Raw genomic sequence first — 20,092 nt, 5'->3', positions numbered from 1 at the left:
TCCAGGAGATCCTGACCTTGTGCTAGGGTAATCTGCAGTCCCTTCCATTGGTGGCCTGGCCTGGCCCTCTCAGGATGTTTGAGAAAGGTTGGGGGGCACAGAGAGCGAGGAGCCTTCCCCAGAGGAGTCAGGCCTTGTTCCTGTCCCCATTCCTCAGAGTTTATCCTCTGAGCACACACCTCTGGCGTGACTCAGTTGGTTCTTCCTCCAAAGTGAAGGATTACAGTGAAGAGAGACTGTTCTGGAGCATTCTGGCAAAGTGCTACAGTTTAATAGGAAGGAAAAAAATGGCAGAACATTTTCTGGGTTATTTTTAATGCTTTTCAGTTCTGCAAACATTTATTGAAAGCTAAGTGCAAGGCAGTGTGGGGGAATCAGTTGCATAATACCTCACCTCTGCTTTCTGGGGTGCAAAGTCTTGGGTAAGAAACATGCTCATAAAATTTATCATAGTAACCTCTAGGACAGCCTGGCTTACCCATGATCTCATTGGGTCCCATGGAGACAGGTGGGATTGGTAGGGATTCGTCCCATTTTACAGGTGAAGAAACTGAGTCTCAGTGAAGTCTTGTCCAAAGCCACACAGTTTGTAAGCAGTAAAGCCTGGAACCAAACCAGATTTTCCGACTACTTCTCATGTGTCCAAACCCCCATAATCAAAACATTCTCCCATAGGAGATGTCCGGGGTGTAGATTAGGCCCATTTCTACCTGGAAACATGGGGCAAGCACAGTCCTGATTAAAGCTTCTTCTCCTTCACTTTTTTCCTTTGTTTTTTTTTTTCTTCCTTTAAGGCAGAGCTTATGGCTTATGGCCAGATCTCAGGTCTTAACTACTTTCCTGTGGTCCAAGCAATTCTTGCATTGCCTGTGAAACCCACTGTCCTACCACCAGTTGCACGCGGAATGTCCCCTGTGGGTAAATGTGTGTAACCTACAGCAGCCTTCTCTCCACCCCAGTCTCATGCTGCCTTCTCTCCACCCCAATCTCAACCTCCTTTCCTTCCCTTCCACAAATTCTCTCGTACCCACCTGGCTTCCTAGCTGTTCCCCAATAGGGCCAAGCATGCCACCCACTCAGGGTCTTTGCCCTGGCTGTTCCTTCTTTCTGTCTGGAAGGCCCTTCCTAGTTGTTGACTTGGTCTTACGTCTCTGCTGAAAGCTCACTTTGGATAGGCCTTCCTGGTTACCCTTTCTAAAATAGTGTCCCTTGTCACTATTGCTTTTCTGTCCTTTTTTTTTTTTTTTTTTTGAGATGGAGTCTCACTTTGTTGCCTGGGCTGGAGTGCAGTGGCACAATCTCGGCTCACTGTAAGCTCCGCCTCCCGGGTTCACGCCATTCTCCTGCCTCAGCCTGCCGAGTAGCTGGGACTACAGGCACCCGCCACCACACCTGGCTAATTTTTTGTATATTTAGTAGAGTCGGGGTTTCACCGTGTTAGCCAGAATGGTCTTGATCTCCTGACCTCATGATCCGCCAGCCTCGGCCTCCCAAAGTGCTGGGATTACAGGCATGAGCCACTGCGCCCGGTGCTTTTCTGTCCCTTTTTTTTTCTTTGCAGCATTCATACACATTATATACATGTGTATACATTTAATTGGTTTATTCTTTGGCTCCCCTGCTAGAATGTAAATCTGTGAGACAGGCACCTAGTTTTGTTTACCACGGTATCTCTAATGCTTAGCATAGTACCTGGCATGGCGTGTTACAGTAAATACTCTGTATGGACTGTTGAATGATTGTATCGGACCTGCGTCCTAAAGCAAGTAATGCTTAAGAAGAAAGAATCAAATCATAGCATTTTAAGAGGGGAAAAGACTCAGATCTCTCTTTGCAGGGCTTTATCATACAATATTATTAGTTCATATAATAAGCATCCAGCACTCTTTTTATGTATGAAGCTCTTTGCCCACGGTCACTTACAGCCTTCTGATTCATACAGGGACACGAAGCTCCCAAATTTTCAGAGCAGCCCATTGTTTTGTGAGACAGCCATAATGATTTAGAGGCCTTCTTACAAAGTACACTGGAGGGAAAGCTGTCTCTTTATGATTCCTGCACTCTGATCTTAGTTCTTGAACCACTGGAAAACACAATAAACGTGCATGACATTCCTTCAAATAAGTGGAGAGAGATAGTGATCATGGTCTCCCCTGCCCTGAAGCCTAAACATCACTAGTTCCTTCAGTTGTTCTCCTAGTATCCCAGTTTTCAGATGCCTTCCTGCCCTGGTTGCCTTCCTCAAATTTGTTCTTCAAATTTTGGAATTTCAGGTCTAGTCCTGTCAGTGCAGAGTGTTTTGGGAACCTGACCAAGGAGCGGTGGTCCATCCCACGTGTTCCTATCAGCACAGCCTTCGATGGCTCATCTGTGTTGGCTGCCATGGTAGAAGCCTCCTTCATGAGCCTCTGATGAAGACTAAAATCATTAAGTTACTTTTTACATTGTCTCAAGTCATGTGGACCCTCCCTGACTCTCTTCATAGTTTTTTGGTTTGGGGTTTGTTTTTGTCTTTTAGCATTTTGAGATTAAAGCAGCCATAGACTTGTGAACAACAATGAACTCAACCTGTACTCTTTTTAAAAAACAACAAGTGTAGGTAAAGTTCTACCATCAAACCCAGATGAAGAGGATGGAACTATGGAAGTTCAGCAATACCTGCCAAGCCTCTAACTCCTTTCTTCCCTCGTTGTGTCTTTCTGTGTCTGTGTCTGTCTCTCCCTCTCCCCTTCCTTCTAGCAGCCCCTCAGTTCCCCATAGTTTCCTTGCTTTCCCTCATTCCATTTCTTTTATTAATCCTCCTTCCAATTAGAAATATGGAGTTAACATATACTGCTAGCATTTCTTGCACTTCCATCACTAATATTTTTTGCCATACATGTGTAATTTACAGATTTAAGGAAGCTGCACATTTCACACTTGTCTAAGGGAGAAATAACTAATGTTAAATTGCTTCTTATGTGTAGCCCCTGGCTAATTTGTTTTGTGGCCTTGGATAGAAAAAACTTTCAGCCCCAGCCTTAGGTTCTTCTGCATGATTGATTCCCATTTCTGCCCAAATCAGCGATTTCCCATTGGTTGTTGGACAACAGGGCTTCAGTGCCGAGGCGGTGTTTGCTCTGCTTCTGTCATTGCTGATGCTGCTGTCATTTTGCATAGAGGTGGCAGGGAAGGAGGCCAAGGTCGAGGTTTGGTCTGTGAGGCCATTTAGCTTTCCCTGCCTCTTCTCCACTTGGAGCCCTGCCTGGATGTGTGGAAGGTGGGAAGGGAGAGCAGGGGCTGAGCTCAGGTCTGGGCTCTTCCTAACAGCTAATTTTATTTTCCACCTTTCTTTCCTCTTGCTTCAAGGAGGATGGAGAGTCCTGTGACTTTGAGGGCGTGGGCCCTAAGTTGGGAATCTTGAGAGAATGGCCTAAGGTTCGATTCTACAGTGGGGTAACTGTGTAGCCTTGGGTGAGTCACAGAGTTAGTTTCCACCCAGTTTCGTCAATTGCTAGGGAAGTTGGATTAGATACAGTGGTTCCCCAAAAGTGGCATTGATGGGGTCCTTTAGTTCTTTGAAGCATTTTTTAAAAGCTATCTGAAAATGGGGCAGACGCTCACACCACGGCTGCGGGATGTGTCCTGGCCTCTGAGTCTGATTGGCATGTTTTCTTAGCTGGGTTACGCTGGGGGCTGGAATAGGCAGAAACTTTGAATTGCCAGCTCCTGGGTCTCTGAATAGTAACACTGGGGAAATGAATTAACTTCTATTTTGCTGACAGTTCCTCCACTCGGGGTCCGTCCCGGACTCCAAGGCAGAAACCCTGGGCTGCTCCCCAAAGACTCCAGTGGGATTTCCTAAGCAGACAGTTCCCCCAGTCCACAAGCGGTCCCAGCCAAGCTGGGCTTCAATCTCCCAATCTGATTTCAGCAGCCAGAATTAACCGTATCTGTCAGCTGGGACAGTTGATTTTTCTAAGAGTGGTTTTAGTGGGGAGCTTTGCCTCAGAAAGTGAATAAAGGGTTAGCCTTCTATAATCTAGATGATTCTCCAGAGCCATTCCCCACCCACACCCCAACCCCTCCCCTAGCCTGTTTGGCCATTCAGCAAGCATTTACTGAAAGCCAGCCCCTCTGGGGAGGGCACCAGGGTGACACTGAGACCTCAGACCTTAGCAAGGCTGTGTTGGGGGAGAGCTAGGAGGAAGAATGACTGGCCTTCAGCAGCATTCAGGGCCCTGGTGGATAGGGGCAGATTGCCTGGGAGGCACAGAAGGGGTAAAATTTCCGTTGTCTATGAGGGGGGAAGAAGCACTTTGTAAACTGTAACATGCAACACCAAGTGATGTCATTATTTTTGCTGCACATCAGGGAGGCTAGCAGAGGGCTGAGATGGGAGGAAGCACAGGGGTTTTGCCAGGGAGCACTGATGGGTGGGGGCCTGGGAATCCTACTCTGGATTTGCGCTTGATCCCTGTGGCCATTAAAAGCTTTTGGACAGGGGAGTAATGAGACATGATGTGATGTGATCAAAGCAGCGTTTTAGGAAGATTGAGCAGGATTTACCCTCTTCGCTCTCTAGGCCTTGGTCTTCATTCTCTGTGGCTTTTCTGTTGCATGGGTGCAGTGCTGTGGCTCTGTAATAAGATCACCAAGAATGGCTATGGTTTGTGTTATGAATCACCGAATTGTCAGCTCGTAGATCTGAGTAGTGATTGGTGATCCTGGTCTCTCCATTCCTCCCACCCCAGGCATCTTGGAGGCCACTCAATGACCTGTGAGAGGATAGACATCAGATGGGACAATGCTGGACTCCCACATTCGGAACCCAGCACCCGGGGCCTCTGGGGAGTGTTTTTATATCCTGATGTGTGATTTTAAAAAACTTGTTGTAATTAATTTTACAAACTGATGTAGTTGTACTTATTTTGGGGGTGCTGATATGTTTTAAGAGATTAGATGATTGAGTTTCCCATTTCACTCATTACCCGGGGTAACTGCCCCGTGTCCCAGATTTCCTTTCTGGCATCCCTCAGTGATGAATCCTGGGCCCCTTGACCCATGAAATTGGCCACGTGCTTTCGGGAACAGTGACTGAGTTTGGATGTGGAGTGGGCACTCAGGCTCAAAGTGTATGTACTGAGAGAATTTTGAAACTGGAGGGACCTTATTTCTGTACTCAGGCTCCATTGTCCAGTGTATGGACTAGAGGACTAGGAGAAGCCCAGAGAGTGGTAGAGACTTCCCGAAGGGCACACAGCAAGTTAGCGGCAAGGCGGACCAAAGCCCAGGTCATCAGAGTGCCTGACAAGCATTCTGTGTACTACACCTTGGTGCATCTTGGCCCCCTTTTCTTCTCTTCCCTGGTTACTGTTCACACACCACCTGCTGGGACTCTGCTTCCAGTGCCTACCTCTTCAGTCCTCCAGCACCTGTCTCTTCAGTCTTCCAGCATCCACTGAAGGTAGGAAGGGAACAACCATTTAGAAGAGTCGAGTCTGCGGCTGGGTGCGGTGGCTCATGCTTGTAATCCCAACACTTTGAGAGGTGGAGGCAGGTGGATCACATGAGGTCAGAAGTTCAAGACCAGCCTGGCCAACATGGTGAAACCCCGTCTCTACTGAAAATACAAAATTAGCCAGGTGTGATGGTGGGCACCTGTAATCTCAGCACTTTGGGAGGCGGAGGCAGGTGGATCACATGAGGTCAGGAGTTCAAGACCAGCCTGACCAACATGGTGAAACCCCGTCTCTCCTGAAAATACAAAATTAGCCAGGTGTGGTGGGTGCCTGTAATCCCAGCTACTTGGGAAGCTGAGGCAAGAGAATCGCTTGAATCTAGGTGGCAGAGGTTGCAGTGAGCCGAGATCACGCCACTGCACTCCAGCTTAGGTAACAAGAATGAAACTGTCTCAAAATAAAAAAAGTCGAGTCTGTAAGATTTTCACTGGGTCATGTAACCTGCCAGTTCTAAAACCTTCATCTCCCCTTTTCCACACTGCAGCTCCCATCCCCCAGCAAAGCTAGACCCAAAACCCCTCCTTCCCTTCTTCAGACCCCAAAACAGTTCCTGCTCCTCTGTGAACACTTTTAAGAGCTATACACGCTCTTAAACCAGACAGGCCTGGGCTAGAGGCTGGACAGTCAGGGAAGGCTTCCTGCGGGAGGTAGAACTGACAGGTCCTTGATGTGGAGTCTATACCAGCTGGAAGGTAGGAAGGAGGTTTAAGGGGGAGGAAGCAAAGGAACAATATCAGGGAGGGGCCCAGCTAGGATTCACCAGCTAAACAGGCCCATTTGGCAAGCCCAAAACTCAGGTCCTGCAGCCACCCCAGCCTGCGGAGTACTGCCCTGAGTCTGTGTTTCTGGCTGGAGGAACATCTGCGGTGGAACCAGCTCCTCTGCTTTGCTGAAGCAGAAACCCAAGTCCCTCTCACACCCGCGGGAGGAGACAGAGGAAGCCGGTTCCAGGCGGTGCAGGAACAAGTCACAGGGTTTATGTTAATGCGGGCCCTCCCCGCGCCGGCGGCTTAGCCTATGAGCCGGGGCCCTGGCAGACAGCTTAATTACCGCTGCAGCGCGCCTCAGCTTGTGTTCCTTGGCTCCCTAAAATAATAAGGATGGCGTCACCGACTTCCCCGGGCCATGTGCTCCCCGCCTGCCTTCAGAGCTCTATTGTAGGAAACAAACAACAAAAAAAATCAGAGACATGGATGCTTTTTTCTTGGGGAGATTTTTTGTTTGTTTTAAAGTAATAGGGGACTCTGCCCCTCGTTAAGGTTTTAAAAGATCTTCTAGAGGTGTGGAGATCTGGGTCTACTACTGTTGAGGCTGCAGAATAGCCTCCTGTTAGCAGAAACTTGAAAGCTACACGGGTGATCTGTTAATTCCATGGTCTTCCACTGGGGATGTGTGTTCTGATGCCTGGTGGTGGTGTGTGCTGCAGGGAAATGAATCGCCCAGCTCACAGTGACTCTGGGCCCAACTTTGGACCTTGCTTCTTCCTCTGAAAAAAGAGAACTGACGTACACCAGAGTTTTGCAGACTGTAGGTCACGTTACACATATTTTGTTCTAAGTAACATAAGAAAGTAATTGCAAGTGTTAAGTTTTGTTTTCAGTTGTGTATGCCTATATACACATAAAAACGTGTGTACTGAGCCACGGTGTAAAATGTAGAAAGCCACTGGCCTAGGAGATCCCTAAGGCCCTTCTGGCTTTCAAAATGTCTAACTTTTCTCCCAGAGCTTTCACTTTTCCCCAACATGGAACCTGACTGATTTCTGCAGGTTTTGCCACACTGGCTGTTCAGCAAAACCATCGATTTTATGGTTAAAACAACAAAATCACAAGCGTCTATCACCCCAGTCTAAAACCTTGGTGTCTCAGACAGTTTGGCCTTCTAGCTGAAATGGGATCTGCAACAGGGGATGGCCCATTTAAAAGCTGACCTATTTAACACCCACGAGCACCAAAAAACACAGGGTCAATTTGATATGAGTCTTCTCTTGTGTGCAAAGACTGGAACCTGAAAAACAGATTGGACGGGGACTGACAAGGTTGAAACCAAAGCTACAAATATTTATTGAATTCTTGCTCCGTGAAGGAAAAGAAAATCAAGGGTGGTCAGAGTTAGTGTGAAAAACAAAACAAGGTGTGGATGTAAAAATCCAAAGGGGTTGGTTTTAAGCACACCATTCCTGGTTCCCCAACAGGTTAAGAGGCCTCGTATTTACTATAAGGAAGCCGTACAGACAGCTTAGTTGACTCAAATCTGCTAACCTGCCCTTCGTTTCCATTCTTGTGCCTTGACTGTACACAACAGTAAAGATAGCTGTGGAAAAATGGGAAGGCAAGTGGCTTTTTCCAAGCTGGGGATGCTCTAAGTACATTCTTATTTAATGCAACCCTGGGTGATGGACATTATAGTCACTAAAGGAAACGGAAGCTCAGAAAGGTAAGCTGGGCTAAAAAGAAGAAAAATTGAACTTGAGCCAGTTCTCTCGGACTCAAGAGCCTGCCTTCTGTCCACCTTTCCATGTTGCCTCAGGAAGTACTAGAAAAAGAAGGAGCATTTCTTACTCTAAGCTTCCTTCTCTCTGGTCCTGTCCTTCAAAGGGCTCTGTTTCAGGCCCAAACTGTCCACTTTAATCAGGGCCAGCTTCACAGGCGTGTGACCCGTGCAGCATGCACTTGGTTTAATGCGCTGCTGTCACTGTCTTGGAATTCTTAATAATTTTTAAGCAAGGGGCTCCATGTTTTTCATTTTATGCTGGGCCCTGTAAGCCAGTCCTGGCTTTTGATATAGTGTATCTCCTCTGTTGGTCCTTCTGGGTCCCTCTCATCTGCCTTTAGCATGCCTGTTCTATCTGGTAGAGGCATTTGAAGAATGCACCCTGGCCCGGCCCCAGTCCTGCTACCTGGCACACTGGACTGGAGTTGTTTACTGGTGGCTGTCTCCTCCCAGCCGGCCACCACACCTCTTGTTGGCAAGGACCCCGACCTTGGCTTACTGTTTCTTCCGTGTCCCCTCAGCCAACAGTGTCGCAGGCGTGCCTCATGTGGAGAGGGCTGGAAACCTGCATGCAGAGCACTGGGTCAGTCAGGTCAGGGGGAGTGTGCACAGCTGACCTGCCTCTCAGGGGCTTATGCTTGTCTTGGCACAAGAAAGACTCCAAAAAACCACTGGTGTTTATAAAAGATAGGGTTCATTCAACATTTATTTGTCATACTGTTGAATATGTTTCATGACAGTTTGACTCACCTCTATATTCCCAGCACCTAATGTTATACCTGGCGCAATAAACAGGACATTTGTTAAGCAGTTGCTCTGGTCTCCGCTCCCTGGTAGGCTGATTACGGAGGACAGTCCCTGACCTCTAGGAGGATCGGATGCTTAATACACGATTAAATGATTCATGCAGCAGCTGCCCTTCGTGCCCCAGGATGCACAGAGCTGGGTTGGAGAAGGCTTCCTGGGGAGGGGAACTGGATTTGTAGGGTAAGAGTGAGAGATTGGGGATACTGAGGTTGGATGAAGAGGAGGGAGCTCCAAGAATGGAGAACCTTGGAGGTCGTGTGTAGGAACTTGAATTTTTCCCAAGGCAGTGAGAAGCCAAGAATGTTTTCTAGGCTGGAGTTTACTCTTTATAGGTTAAACAGATCTCATCATCCCCTTTCTATGGAGTCAGAAGCCTGAGGCCTAGGGGAGAGAGCTGAGATCATTGAGCCAGTTGGGTCCTTGCCCTCTAGGTCGAGGCCTGTTCCCAGTAATCCAGGCTGCCTCTTGACCACTTCCATCCTCATAGTCATAGAGACCTGGTTTGGAGGCAAAAGCAGGCTTGAAGTGACTTGAGGTGACAGTGACCAGTGCTGCAATGTTGGGAACAGAGGGGAAAGGCCAAATTTGAGAGATCTGTAAAGACAAGATTTCAGTTTTAAACAACAAATTGTTCCTTAGAGTAATAACGTATTTGTGTTTATCATGGAATTTTCAGGTCCCATTGGTGAAAAATCACTGATAGGTCTTTGCTTTGGGGACAAGTTTTTCAGGAAGTACAGGACCCCCAGCAATCTGACATCTTGGGAACCTTCATTGCCTCCTCACTGACCTCTCTTATGAATATGAGGGCCCCTTTTAGGTGTTCACTTGAGGAATGAAGCATTGGGTCCTGTGTAGGTTTCTCTTCGGGGTGCTGGAAAAGCTTCTGATACAAGCAGAGTAATTTCAGTTCAGCTAGGTAGAGTAACCACATTTGGATATTTTTAAATGGTCGGTGGAATTGGGAAAAAGTCTACAAAAGTACAAATTTTCAGTTTAATTTTAACTTTGCACTTCACTCACACCCAGGACTTGGCAGGGGAAGTGGGCCTTGATTTTTTTTTTTCTTTTTAAAGCAGAACACACCCTGGATGGAAAAGGGATGTTCTCTTCGCGTGGAAGGGTTAGAACCAAGTACAGAGGAAATGGGTTGGTATTGTAGCAAGAGTTCAGGGGTGGGTCTAGGCTTTGAAACTGGAGCACTAGGAAAGTGTGGCCCTCATGGAGGCAGTCAGGGAAGGGGATGGGATGTCTTTCACAGGCAGCTGTTGGGCTGACATTTTTGTTTTGTCCTGTTTGGTGCATTTCAGATACTTCACAGCTCACCTGCTGCTCTCATTGGGACCCCTCTTCACCTCATGACGAAGCAGTGGGTCTTTCCCCCATGTGGTTTGGGCTTTTTGGTGGTATCGGCAACCTCAGGTCTAAGCCCTGTCCCCTCCCTCCCCTCTGTGATCTCACCCTGCACGGTGCTGAAACCAACCAGGGAGGAAATGCAGAAACAGTGGGGATTCCAAAGACACCACCTTTAAAACGATGGGGATTTCCCAAGGGAGTGGAAGCAACCTCTTGCTATTTGGGGAAGAGCAGGGTCCCAGGCCCCTGTCTGTATCCTTGCCCCCTCCTGCAGTGTCATCTGAGCCAGAGCAGGGTTAGGCTCTGTGCTTTGGTTGCTAAGGATGTGTAACCAGAGCAGAGACCTCTGGGGGTGGTGCCCACCTGGCTGGTGGAACAGTTAGAAGAGGAGCTGAAAAGAAACAGTTACAGCTGTAGGGGAGGTGTGATCCCTTTCCTCACCCGTCATAAGAGTCATGGCCAACACTTACAACAAAAGAAAGGCTAACAAAAGAAAAGCGTAACAAATTTATTTAATCAAAGTTGTAAGTGACATGAGAACCTTCAGAGAAGAAGACCCAAAGACCCAGGGAAACTGCCTATTTTTATACTTAGGTTTGATGAAGAATAGACAGCCATGAAGAAATGGGACTGGACAAAGGGGTGTAGGCTGAGAGGGAACCCAGCAAGGCCTGTCTGTTCAGATTCTTTGTGGCCTCTCTGTGTAGCATTCCTTCCTCCTAGATATGGGGCAGGACCTCTCTGGAATGAGGGTCTTCAAGGGAGAAGGGACAGGAGAGAGTAACCTTTCTCGGCTTTGCTTTGGGAGAGAGGAATTCTAGTTTCTGTGACCCACCTTGGGGAAGAGAAGTTCTGGATTCTGTGACTTCTGGGGAGAGAGGGTGAGAGACAGGAGGGCAGGAGAAATTCACAGAGCTTGCTTCTGAGGCCTTCCTATCTCCTTTAGTTCAAAGCACCCAGCACGCCAAAGCCCTTTACATTTGGGTATTGTGTTCTGAGCCCCAACACAGCCAAGAACTTGTAGAATTGACTTGGGGGTCTGGGGAGAGTCCCAAGAAGCCATCAGGGGCCCCTCCTCATCTTGTGGCTAACACCAGCCACCTGAGTGCAGTAGACACCCACCCTCCTGTGACCTTCTTTTGGGATTTTAGGATAAGCAGTTCAGATGTGCCTTAAAAACGGAGAGAACACACCCCAAGGAGTGGTTATGGGGATTAAACGAGACTGTGTATGAAGCACCTAGAGTGTGCCTAGCGAGTGCTTGAGAAAGATATGATGATTATTTTTAATAAAAGCATTAATAGTGGTTGCTTGAGTATTGTCCTCGAGAGGAGCAGCCATCACTTTTGGTGTGGTGGTAGGAGCTGGGGACTGGCCTCGTCAGGACTCCGAAACCTATGTCTATCTGTGGCATTCCTAGGCAGCCTGCCCCAGCAGCAGCCCCTTGGGCTGTGGGTAGGGGTGGCAGGCAGCACTGTTCCTCTCCAGGAAGGAGGCCGACTTCCTGGACGAATTCCCTGGGCTCCCCAGCACCGCTCTATGAGGCCCTCCTCTCCTCGGCAAACGGCAGTAAGGAGAAGCCATTGACCCGTCTAGAAAAACCACATGTCTGCAGTCTTTGAGGGTAGACTGGAATCTCTTCTCATATTTGCCTTGCTTTGGTGGAGCTTCAAGAATTCCCAGGCCTTCCAAGGAAACCAATTACTAAAGAAGACTGTGGGCCATGTGACTCCAGTGTTTACTGCAAACGAAGGCGATGGCTCCCCTCCCCCAGTACAGTTACTCTCCCTCCATCTGCACTGGTCCCCTAAGGCCTGGCTTCCTGGCTCTACGCTGCTTTCTTGCCCTAGGGCAGAAGGCCTCACAGGATTTATTCCCAGGCACTCTTGCCATGACCTTGAGAAGGTGGCTTGACCTGGACATCTGGATCTCGGGGACTGAGGGGGTGGGAAAGGACTGAACCTCCCCCTCCCAGACCCAACAGGAAGGTGGGCTTTGGTGACCATTTCCTAGGCTGAGAGCTCCTTGGCTCCAGGAGAGGGCTGCGCTCCCTGTCTCTCCTGCTCTGTGGGCTGTGCTAGATGAAACCCACAAATTGCTGCTGTCCCGGGCGGAGCGGCATGCCTCCACCCACCAGTGAAGAGTGAAGGCAGGGCAGTTGCAGGGCCCTGCAGGACTCTGAGATCCAGATGTGTACCCCAGTGCTCCCCTGCTCTGCCCACTGGCAAGAGGGGGCTGAGGAGGGGCATAGCAGGCCTCGTGTGGACTCTGTTTCCATCTCCTTTCCCCCATATCTCTACTTGGCCCAGAGATGCCTGAGTAAGAGGGGCACCTGGTCATTCTGGGCCCAGAAGGAAGAAGCTAGGCATGTTGGCCTGCTCGAAGGAGCAGGAGCAGCCCTGGACAGGGACAGATTAGAAAGCCTGGCTGCTTATCCAAGAGAGGAAAAGGCCCTGAGGGGCAGGAGCAACCCTTTGAACAATGCCGGACTGCTGTTGAGAAGGACAGGCTTGTGCCATGTGACTCATTGGTGAGAAATCAGGGCCTGTGGATGGAAGTTCCAGGGAGGGAGGCAACAAATCCACTTGACATTGGTAAGTGTTTCCTGGCACCTACAGGGAGATTGGGCTGCTGTGTCCTGGGCTGAAGGGACTCTTTGAGACATGAGGTGCAGGCAGGGATCACCTTTAAGGTGTCTTCCAGTCCAGAGAGGCCAGGTTTCCCAGAAGCTGGCTGCTCTGGGGCAGGAAGGAGAACTCTGGGCCAGCTGCCTGGAGGGCCACGCGCCGGGTCTCCTTTGCTTACTCCCAGGGTCATTTCGTGCCTGCGATCTGGTTACTTTTCCTCAGCCTATCTTTCTACCTTCTTCATTAGAACCTGCGGTTTCACCTTCAGCTAAGTCTACCTCTTAACAGCGCTGTGAGAGGGTGGCTTTTTATTCGTTCTTTCTACCTCATTAGAAATAAAGGATTTAGGACCCAAATTGTGAGTAAGGGAGCTGAGTGGGGAAAAGGGACCACAGAGGTGCCTCCAAGGACAGACTTTGAGACAGATCTCAGCATTTCATTATGGGCCCATCCTAAGTTTGTGGGTTTCCATTCTCCTTCCACATCTATGCTGTACCATGAAGAGCAAAGTCTAGAACTGTGCTATCCAATATAATAGTTACCTGTGTCTGTTTACACTTAAATTAATTGAAATTAAATAGAATTAAAAGCTCTATTCCTTAGTCTCACTGGCCACACTCCGTGGCCACATGTGGCTAGTGGCCCCTGTCTTGGACAGTACGGACTGTTTCCGTCCTTGAAGGAAGTTCTGTTGGACAGTGCTGGGCTAGAGGTGGGAGAGCTGGAGGAGCCCCTGGTCTGCTGCCCCTGCCTCGGGACAGGCCACATGGGTACTGCCATGTGAATGCCAGCTACAGGGGCGGGCTCTGCTGTGATGGCAGGAGTGGGTGAAAGCAAGTGTGCATGTGGGAGTCTCATGGGGGCATTGGGGTGGCGAGGCAAGGCCCAGAAGTCCCTAACAACGCTGTGGCTGGTGCATGCGGGTTTTGGGAGAATGCGAGAGCAGGGTTGGAATGAGACCACCAACCTTGCAAAGGCAGCAGGGCTTATTGCCTTTGTCTTCTGCGGTACAGCCAAGGCCCCTGTCTGGAGTGGCCCCCTGGTTCTGCAGCTCGGCTCACCACAGGCCTCCTGTCACCCAGATGTTGAAAAGGCAGAAAAGTCAGGGTGGGCAAATCCATCCTGTGGTCGTTGGCAGCACAGTGATCCGGAAAGCTAGAAGTGACAGAATGACGACTGCTTCCTGCGTCTGTCTCCCTGTCCTCTGAGGAGTCCTCTAACACCCTCCCCCTGCTTCAGCCCCATTCCTCACCCCTGCTCACACGGTCGGGCCTTCTTTCAGGTGAAAGAACTTGTCCTGGACAACAGTCGGTCAAATGAAGGCAAACTCGAAGGCCTCACAGATGAATTTGAAGAACTGGAATTCTTAAGTACAATCAACGTAGGCCTCACCTCAATCGCAAACTTACCAAAGTTAAACAAACTTAAGAAGGTAAATAGAGTGGAGTCTGTGTGTGCTGGGAGGCGGGGGTGGGGAGTGGGAAGGGTTATTATCTGTGTTTAGAAAGAGTAATTGCAGGGAAAGCCAGGTGCTTGCACCAACATGCCAGACAATTCCCTGAGACTGCTTTCCCTTCTTGCCTGTCTGGGGAAAGCCGGGCAGCTCTGAGCCGGTAGCCTTCATTTTAAAAGCTGTTTCTGCTTTTTCTTTCCCTGCCTTATTTAGCTTGAACTAAGCGATAACAGAGTCTCAGGGGGCCTGGAAGTATTGGCAGAAAAGTGTCCGAACCTCACGCATCTAAATTTAAGTGGCAACAAAATTAAAGACCTCAGCACAATAGAGCCACTGGTAAGTCATTCGGACCCTCCCCTCCCTGCAGGGGTAGGAGGTGGGAGGAATTGGCATCAGCGAATACTACTTTTGCATTTGTCCTTTTCCCACTTAATTTTTTTGACTCTTATGATGTGCTATGAGATAGAATTGAGCTATTGTTTCTGCTGAGTCCACAGAGAAACTGAGGCCCAGAGAAGTTAAATACCTTGAACAAGGTCACACAGACAGAACAGGCAGCTATTGTACGGGTAGGGTAGAACCCTACTTTCAATTTCTGGTCTCCTGCTTTTCCACTCAGTTTCTGCTCAGCTTTGGAAACCTGAGCTGTAATGTCTTCAGGTTCAGGGCATGGCTTGTTGCCCCATTTTGGGAAGGGAGGAGCGATCCAAGAATTAAACTGGCCCTGGAGGTGGACTCCGGTTTTCTCCTTGGGTCGCTGGCCCCTGAACTGTGAGAGATGAGTCAGTCCTGACATAGAACCCTGGAATGACTGAGAGCCGTGTGGTGTGAGAGCCTCGTGCGGGCAGGCCTTCCTCAATGTAGTGTGGAGAAGAGTGGCCCCTGTTCACCAGTCCTTGGTGCGATAGTGAACAGGCTGTCAGGGGCCTGGGTAGCATTTCTGGCTCCTCTGCTCATCCTTGTAGAGACAGACATCCTCTAAACTTCACTGATTTACCAGCCAGAAAGAGGCAGGTCATGTTCAGAACAGCGCTTTCTGTGTTACCAGGATCTGATTTGCTGTATTCCTTTGATTTTAAGGAAATCAACTGTAAGATGTGTCACTGAAAACAACTCTTTTGGAATAGGAAATACTACCACATGAAGTAAATACACCTGTTGTGAATATACATATAAGAGTCGCCTCATAAGGCCGGGTGTGGTAGCTCACACCTTTAATCTCAGCACTTTGAGAGGGCGAGGCAGGTGGATCACCTGAGGTCAGGAGTTTGAGACCAGCCTGGCCAACATGGTGACACCCCATCTCTACTAAAAATACAAAAATTAGCCTGGCGTGGTGGCACGCGCCTGTAGTCCCAGCCACTCGGGAGGCCGAGGCAGGAGAATCGCTTGAACCTGGAAGGCAGAGGTTGCAGTGAGCTGAGATTGCGTCACTGCACTCCAGCCTGGGTGACAGAGCAAGACTCCTTCTCTCCAGCCTGGGTGACAGAGCAAGACTCCTTCTCCAAAAAAAAAAAAAAAGAAAGAAAAAAGCAGCAGCAGCAGTACCTCAGGCATCTTAGAATTGGGGAAAGGCCAGGAGGACAATTGGCCACGTTTGCCAAATTTCCCTTCTGGGTTTATAGGGGAGGTTGGGTATCCCTCAGATTGGGCTGGAGTTTTCAGGGTTTCTGTCCCAAAAGGCACTCCTTGCTCTCCATGGTTGCTCATGGGACTTGGTGGTGGCCAATGTGGCAGCACAGGACACTGGCATTTCTTTTCCAAGCCCTTTACCTGTCCATCGATGGCATTGGGGCCAACTAGTAGAATGTGCTTCCCACAGAACTTCTTTTCAGGCCTTCCACTGGTCTCCTAGGAAAAAGCCAAACTATTTTGATCTGTCTGGAAGTCTTGATTTTATAATGTCATTACAAAAGGAAAAAGTCTTTGAAGTTCTGTATATGGGTGAGATATGGGGATTGAGTGCATAAAATCCTTGTAAAACATTGTGATTCGGTCATCATTAGGGGTCAGGCACTCAGGCACGTCCACGTTCACACTCTCCACTGCCCCCTGCCCAGATCACACATGTCTCAGTGCTTTCCCCGCCCCTGCTTGTCAGTGTGTGTTGCCTCACCTTCCTGGGGCGGGAAGCTGCTTTTGGTAGGGGGTGCTGGGCTTGCCCACACAGACCACTGTCAGGACTTCCTCCCTGCCCTTGGCTTCTGCTGAGAATGACCCAGGTCTCAACTGCAGGGTCGTAGAGACAGCAACCTAGCTCCCGACATTGACTCCAAGGAGCAATGGTTTTACTCCCTTGTTAGACCTGGCCCCCTTTGGAATGGGGACTCAGCCTGGGATGGGATTTTTTTGTACCCGGTGCCTCAAAGGTGGGTGAGGTGGGAAGTCAAAATGCAGCTCAGTTACTTGCAAGCAGTATGACCCTTCACTTCCTGGGCCTCAGTTTCCTCTACCATCAAACAGGGATAACATTGGCTAGAACCCGTCTGGTGTAAAGCTTTGACAGAGCACATCGTGTCAAATACTGTGGACAGAATTGGGATCCTCCATTGCTTTTTCTCTTGTCCTTTTTTGACAGGCAGTATTCAAAGAGTAGGAGCACAGGTCTGAAGTTGGGCTGCCTGATGAATTACCAAATCCTGTGCCTTCCATTTCCACATATGTGAAATGAACTAATAATTATTTCTACCTTACAGGGGTTGTGAGATAAAGTGACTCGGTACATGAAGTGCTATGTTAACTGCCCTTATCATCATCATTATCAGATGCAGAAGGAGTTAGTTTGTTAGTTCAAGTTGTCTTTTGGTTTCCCTCTGGCTCCTTAGTCTCAGGGAGAGGCAGTAAACCTCTTGGCTCAAGCACCAAGAAAGCCTCAGGCTAATTTCAAGTCGATCACTGTTAAGACAGAAGCTGTAATTGCAGAATAAAAGTGTTAACATTGGATAAGCCTTCAAAGATCCTCCAGTCCAACCCCCCATTTTCCAGATGGAGACGCTGAGGCCCACAAACTGCAGGTGATATGTCTGGGCAAACACCGTGGCTAAGCAGAGCCAAATCCAAGCTTCCTTATCACCTGGAAGTTGTGGTCTGCCCATGCTATCTCATGGCATCCTTGCCTGTTTGCTGGGGCTGTTCCCCCACCTTACTCCCACAAATCGCTTACTGTTGGCTTCATTTTTCCACTTGCAGAAAAAGTTAGAAAACCTCAAGAGCTTAGACCTTTTCAATTGCGAGGTAACCAACCTGAACGACTACCGAGAAAATGTGTTCAAGCTCCTCCCGCAACTCACATATCTTGACGGCTATGACCGGGACGACAAGGAGGCCCCTGACTCGGATGCTGAGGGCTATGTGGAGGGCCTGGATGATGAGGAGGAGGATGAGGACGGTGGGTGACGGGGTGGCCCAGGGCTGCAGGGGCCCATCTGAGGCCTTGGGGCTCCTCCTTGGCTTTGCAGAGGTGGGTGGGCTGGGTGTTGGGAGGCCCCCACCCAGCTACTGAAGGCTGGCCGGCTGTCTGGTAGCTACCTCCTTCCAAAGCTATGGAGGGGGGTGGGGCTGTCTGCTTTTGTTTTCCATAGTCCCTAATCTATCTCATTGGTTGACTTCCCTGAAAGAACAAAGCATGAGTCCCATGCTTATGGAAATATCCTGAGATTCTCCAGCTGCATAACTCCTTCAAAACTATCCAACTGAATCCCCACTTCAATTTTTGTCCTTTTTCCAAAGCCCCCAGGGAGTGGGATTCTACAGTCTTTCTGTAGTGTGACCCGCACTTAGACACTCTCCCAGGGAGGGAGGGAGGGGATAAAGAGATAAGAGGGTGTGGCCTGAGGACCCCCCTTTCCCATCTAGGTATTCAGTAGTGGAGAGGAGGTCCAGAGCTAGAGGGGTTGTGGGGCCCCCTGGTGGTTGCAGCCCACAGCCCCACACCTAGGGGCACAGGCTCAGGTGCTCAGGAGCCCCAAGTGCTGAGAAGTGGAGGGCTGCAGGCCACTTGTTGGGTTCCCTGGCAGTGTGGTGTGCATTCGAGACCTACAGGAAGGAAGGAGGGAAAAGAAGGGAGTCCTGTTCCCTCCCCTTCCCCCTTGCCACCAGCGCAGTGCAGCTTTCCCATGCATCTTCGTGGCCAGATAAAGTTGAGAATGGAGACACTTGACCGATTAATTAATTCAGATACGGGATTTTGGTTTTCTTTGTTCAGTTGGGAGTGTTTTGCAAGATACTCAGAGACCATGTTTGCCTTGGTGGGGATCTTGTGATATGGCAGAAAGGAGCCAAAACTGGCAGTCCCGGGACCAAGTCCCCTAGGCCCAGCTCAACCAGTGACTCGATGCGTGACCTTGAACAAGTCAGTTCTCTGTGTGCCTCAGACCTCTCACCTTTAACCCGAGGAGTTTGATTTGACCTTGCCGCTTTCCCGGGCCCCGGAACCTGTTGCTGTGCTCTGACAATTTCCTGGTGGTCTCGGTGTGAGAGACCTCCAGAAGCGGCCTTTCACATTCATAACAATTGTGAGGGGGGTTTATCTTTGGCACAACTTCAGGATGTGTTTAATTATGTCAGCACTGTTTTCATGAGAGTTAGTGTGTTCCATCTTTGGGCTTAGGTGGGTGTAGGAGGGTCATGAGCCCCACACTGAAGACGCTACAGGGACCTGTGCTGTGTGGGGGGCGGAGCCAGCTCACCACTAGTTCTGTTTCCATTCCCCATTTCGATTGCACAGAGGAGGAGTACGATGAAGATGCTCAGGTAGTGGAAGACGAGGAGGACGAGGATGAGGAGGAGGAAGGTGAAGAGGAGGACGTGAGTGGAGAGGAGGAGGTAAGGAGGCTGGGCTGGGCAGGGCCACCGTCTGCCCCTTTGAGGCAGTCCCACTGACTGCCTCTGTGATCAGTCTTGGCAGTCCTGGAGCCCTGGTTAGGAAAGTCGCTTCCCCGTGAGTAGTGAAGTGAGTCCATTTCAGAGCCTTTCACTGGGCTGTTTCTGGGGAGACAAGACTTGCAGCAAGCTCTGGGGAGGCTGGATTAGAAGAGGGGAAGAGGATTTTAGAGGCAGGGACTGAACCTGCTGGGGTAAGCCTGGCCGTTGTTTCTATGTGAAGAAGTACAGAATGCATGGCCCCATTTTCTGCTTTTCGCTTTCATATGCTAATTAAGATATTCATTGAGCACTTAAACTGTGCTAGGGAAAACCAAAGACTGCCTTGAACTGATAGGTAGCAGAATAACACTGCTGGATCCCAAATCAGAGAGTGACACTATGGAAATAGAGCACCCGGAGTTGGCCATTTTCCTAAAGAGATTGGCTGGTTCCCAGTTTTTTAACAAGATCTGTGAGGGGGTGAGTCCCAGCTCTACCACTCGCAAGCTGTGTGTCCCCAGACAATTTACCTGACCTTTCTGAGCCTATTTCTTCATCTGTAAAATAGGGATCATGATAGCTTTCTCACAGGGTTGTTAAGAGGATAAAGTGAAGTGTAAGTAAAATGCTTAAGGACAGTGTCTGACAAGGGGTAAGTGTCTGACTGCTTATTGTAGGCGTTCACACCCTCCTCCAGGTTCCTGGCACTGTGTTGGGTTTTGTGTTTGTGTGTTCTGAGTCTCTCTGTAGCAGAGTCATTTTCTATGACTTGCTCAGAATTCTAAATCAACTCTTGCTAATTGCAAAAGTTAGAACTAGAGAGTTTTAAAGTGACAATAGCATGGACAAGGTGCCTGTGTCCCCTCCCAACTCCCCCCGCAGTTTCCTGTCTCCCTCACTGGAGGATGCAGACACATCTGCTTGCCACACGGACTCACTCAGATAGAGCTTCCAGTTCCAGCCAGCCGGCCCAGGCTTGAGAGACACAGGCC

General features: G+C 49.3%; 1 protein-coding gene across 1 annotated transcript in view; it reads left to right on the top strand.

Moving 5' to 3' along the window:
- The window catches only part of ANP32A (acidic nuclear phosphoprotein 32 family member A), a 41,795-nt gene that overhangs the window by 18,699 nt on the left and 3,004 nt on the right, over window positions 1-20,092 (top strand). Inside the window, exons 2-5 of the mRNA XM_054450904.2 lie at window positions 14,067-14,216; window positions 14,451-14,573; window positions 17,427-17,625; window positions 18,964-19,061. Coding sequence (XP_054306879.1) covers window positions 14,067-14,216; window positions 14,451-14,573; window positions 17,427-17,625; window positions 18,964-19,061 — 570 coding nt within the window. The remainder of the gene's footprint in view (window positions 1-14,066; window positions 14,217-14,450; window positions 14,574-17,426; window positions 17,626-18,963; window positions 19,062-20,092) is intronic.

This window comes from Pongo pygmaeus, chromosome 16 (genome assembly GCF_028885625.2).
Source record: "Pongo pygmaeus isolate AG05252 chromosome 16, NHGRI_mPonPyg2-v2.0_pri, whole genome shotgun sequence".
NCBI classification, from domain to species: domain Eukaryota; kingdom Metazoa; phylum Chordata; class Mammalia; order Primates; family Hominidae; genus Pongo; species Pongo pygmaeus.
This window is presented reverse-complemented; position numbering and strand designations above follow the sequence as displayed.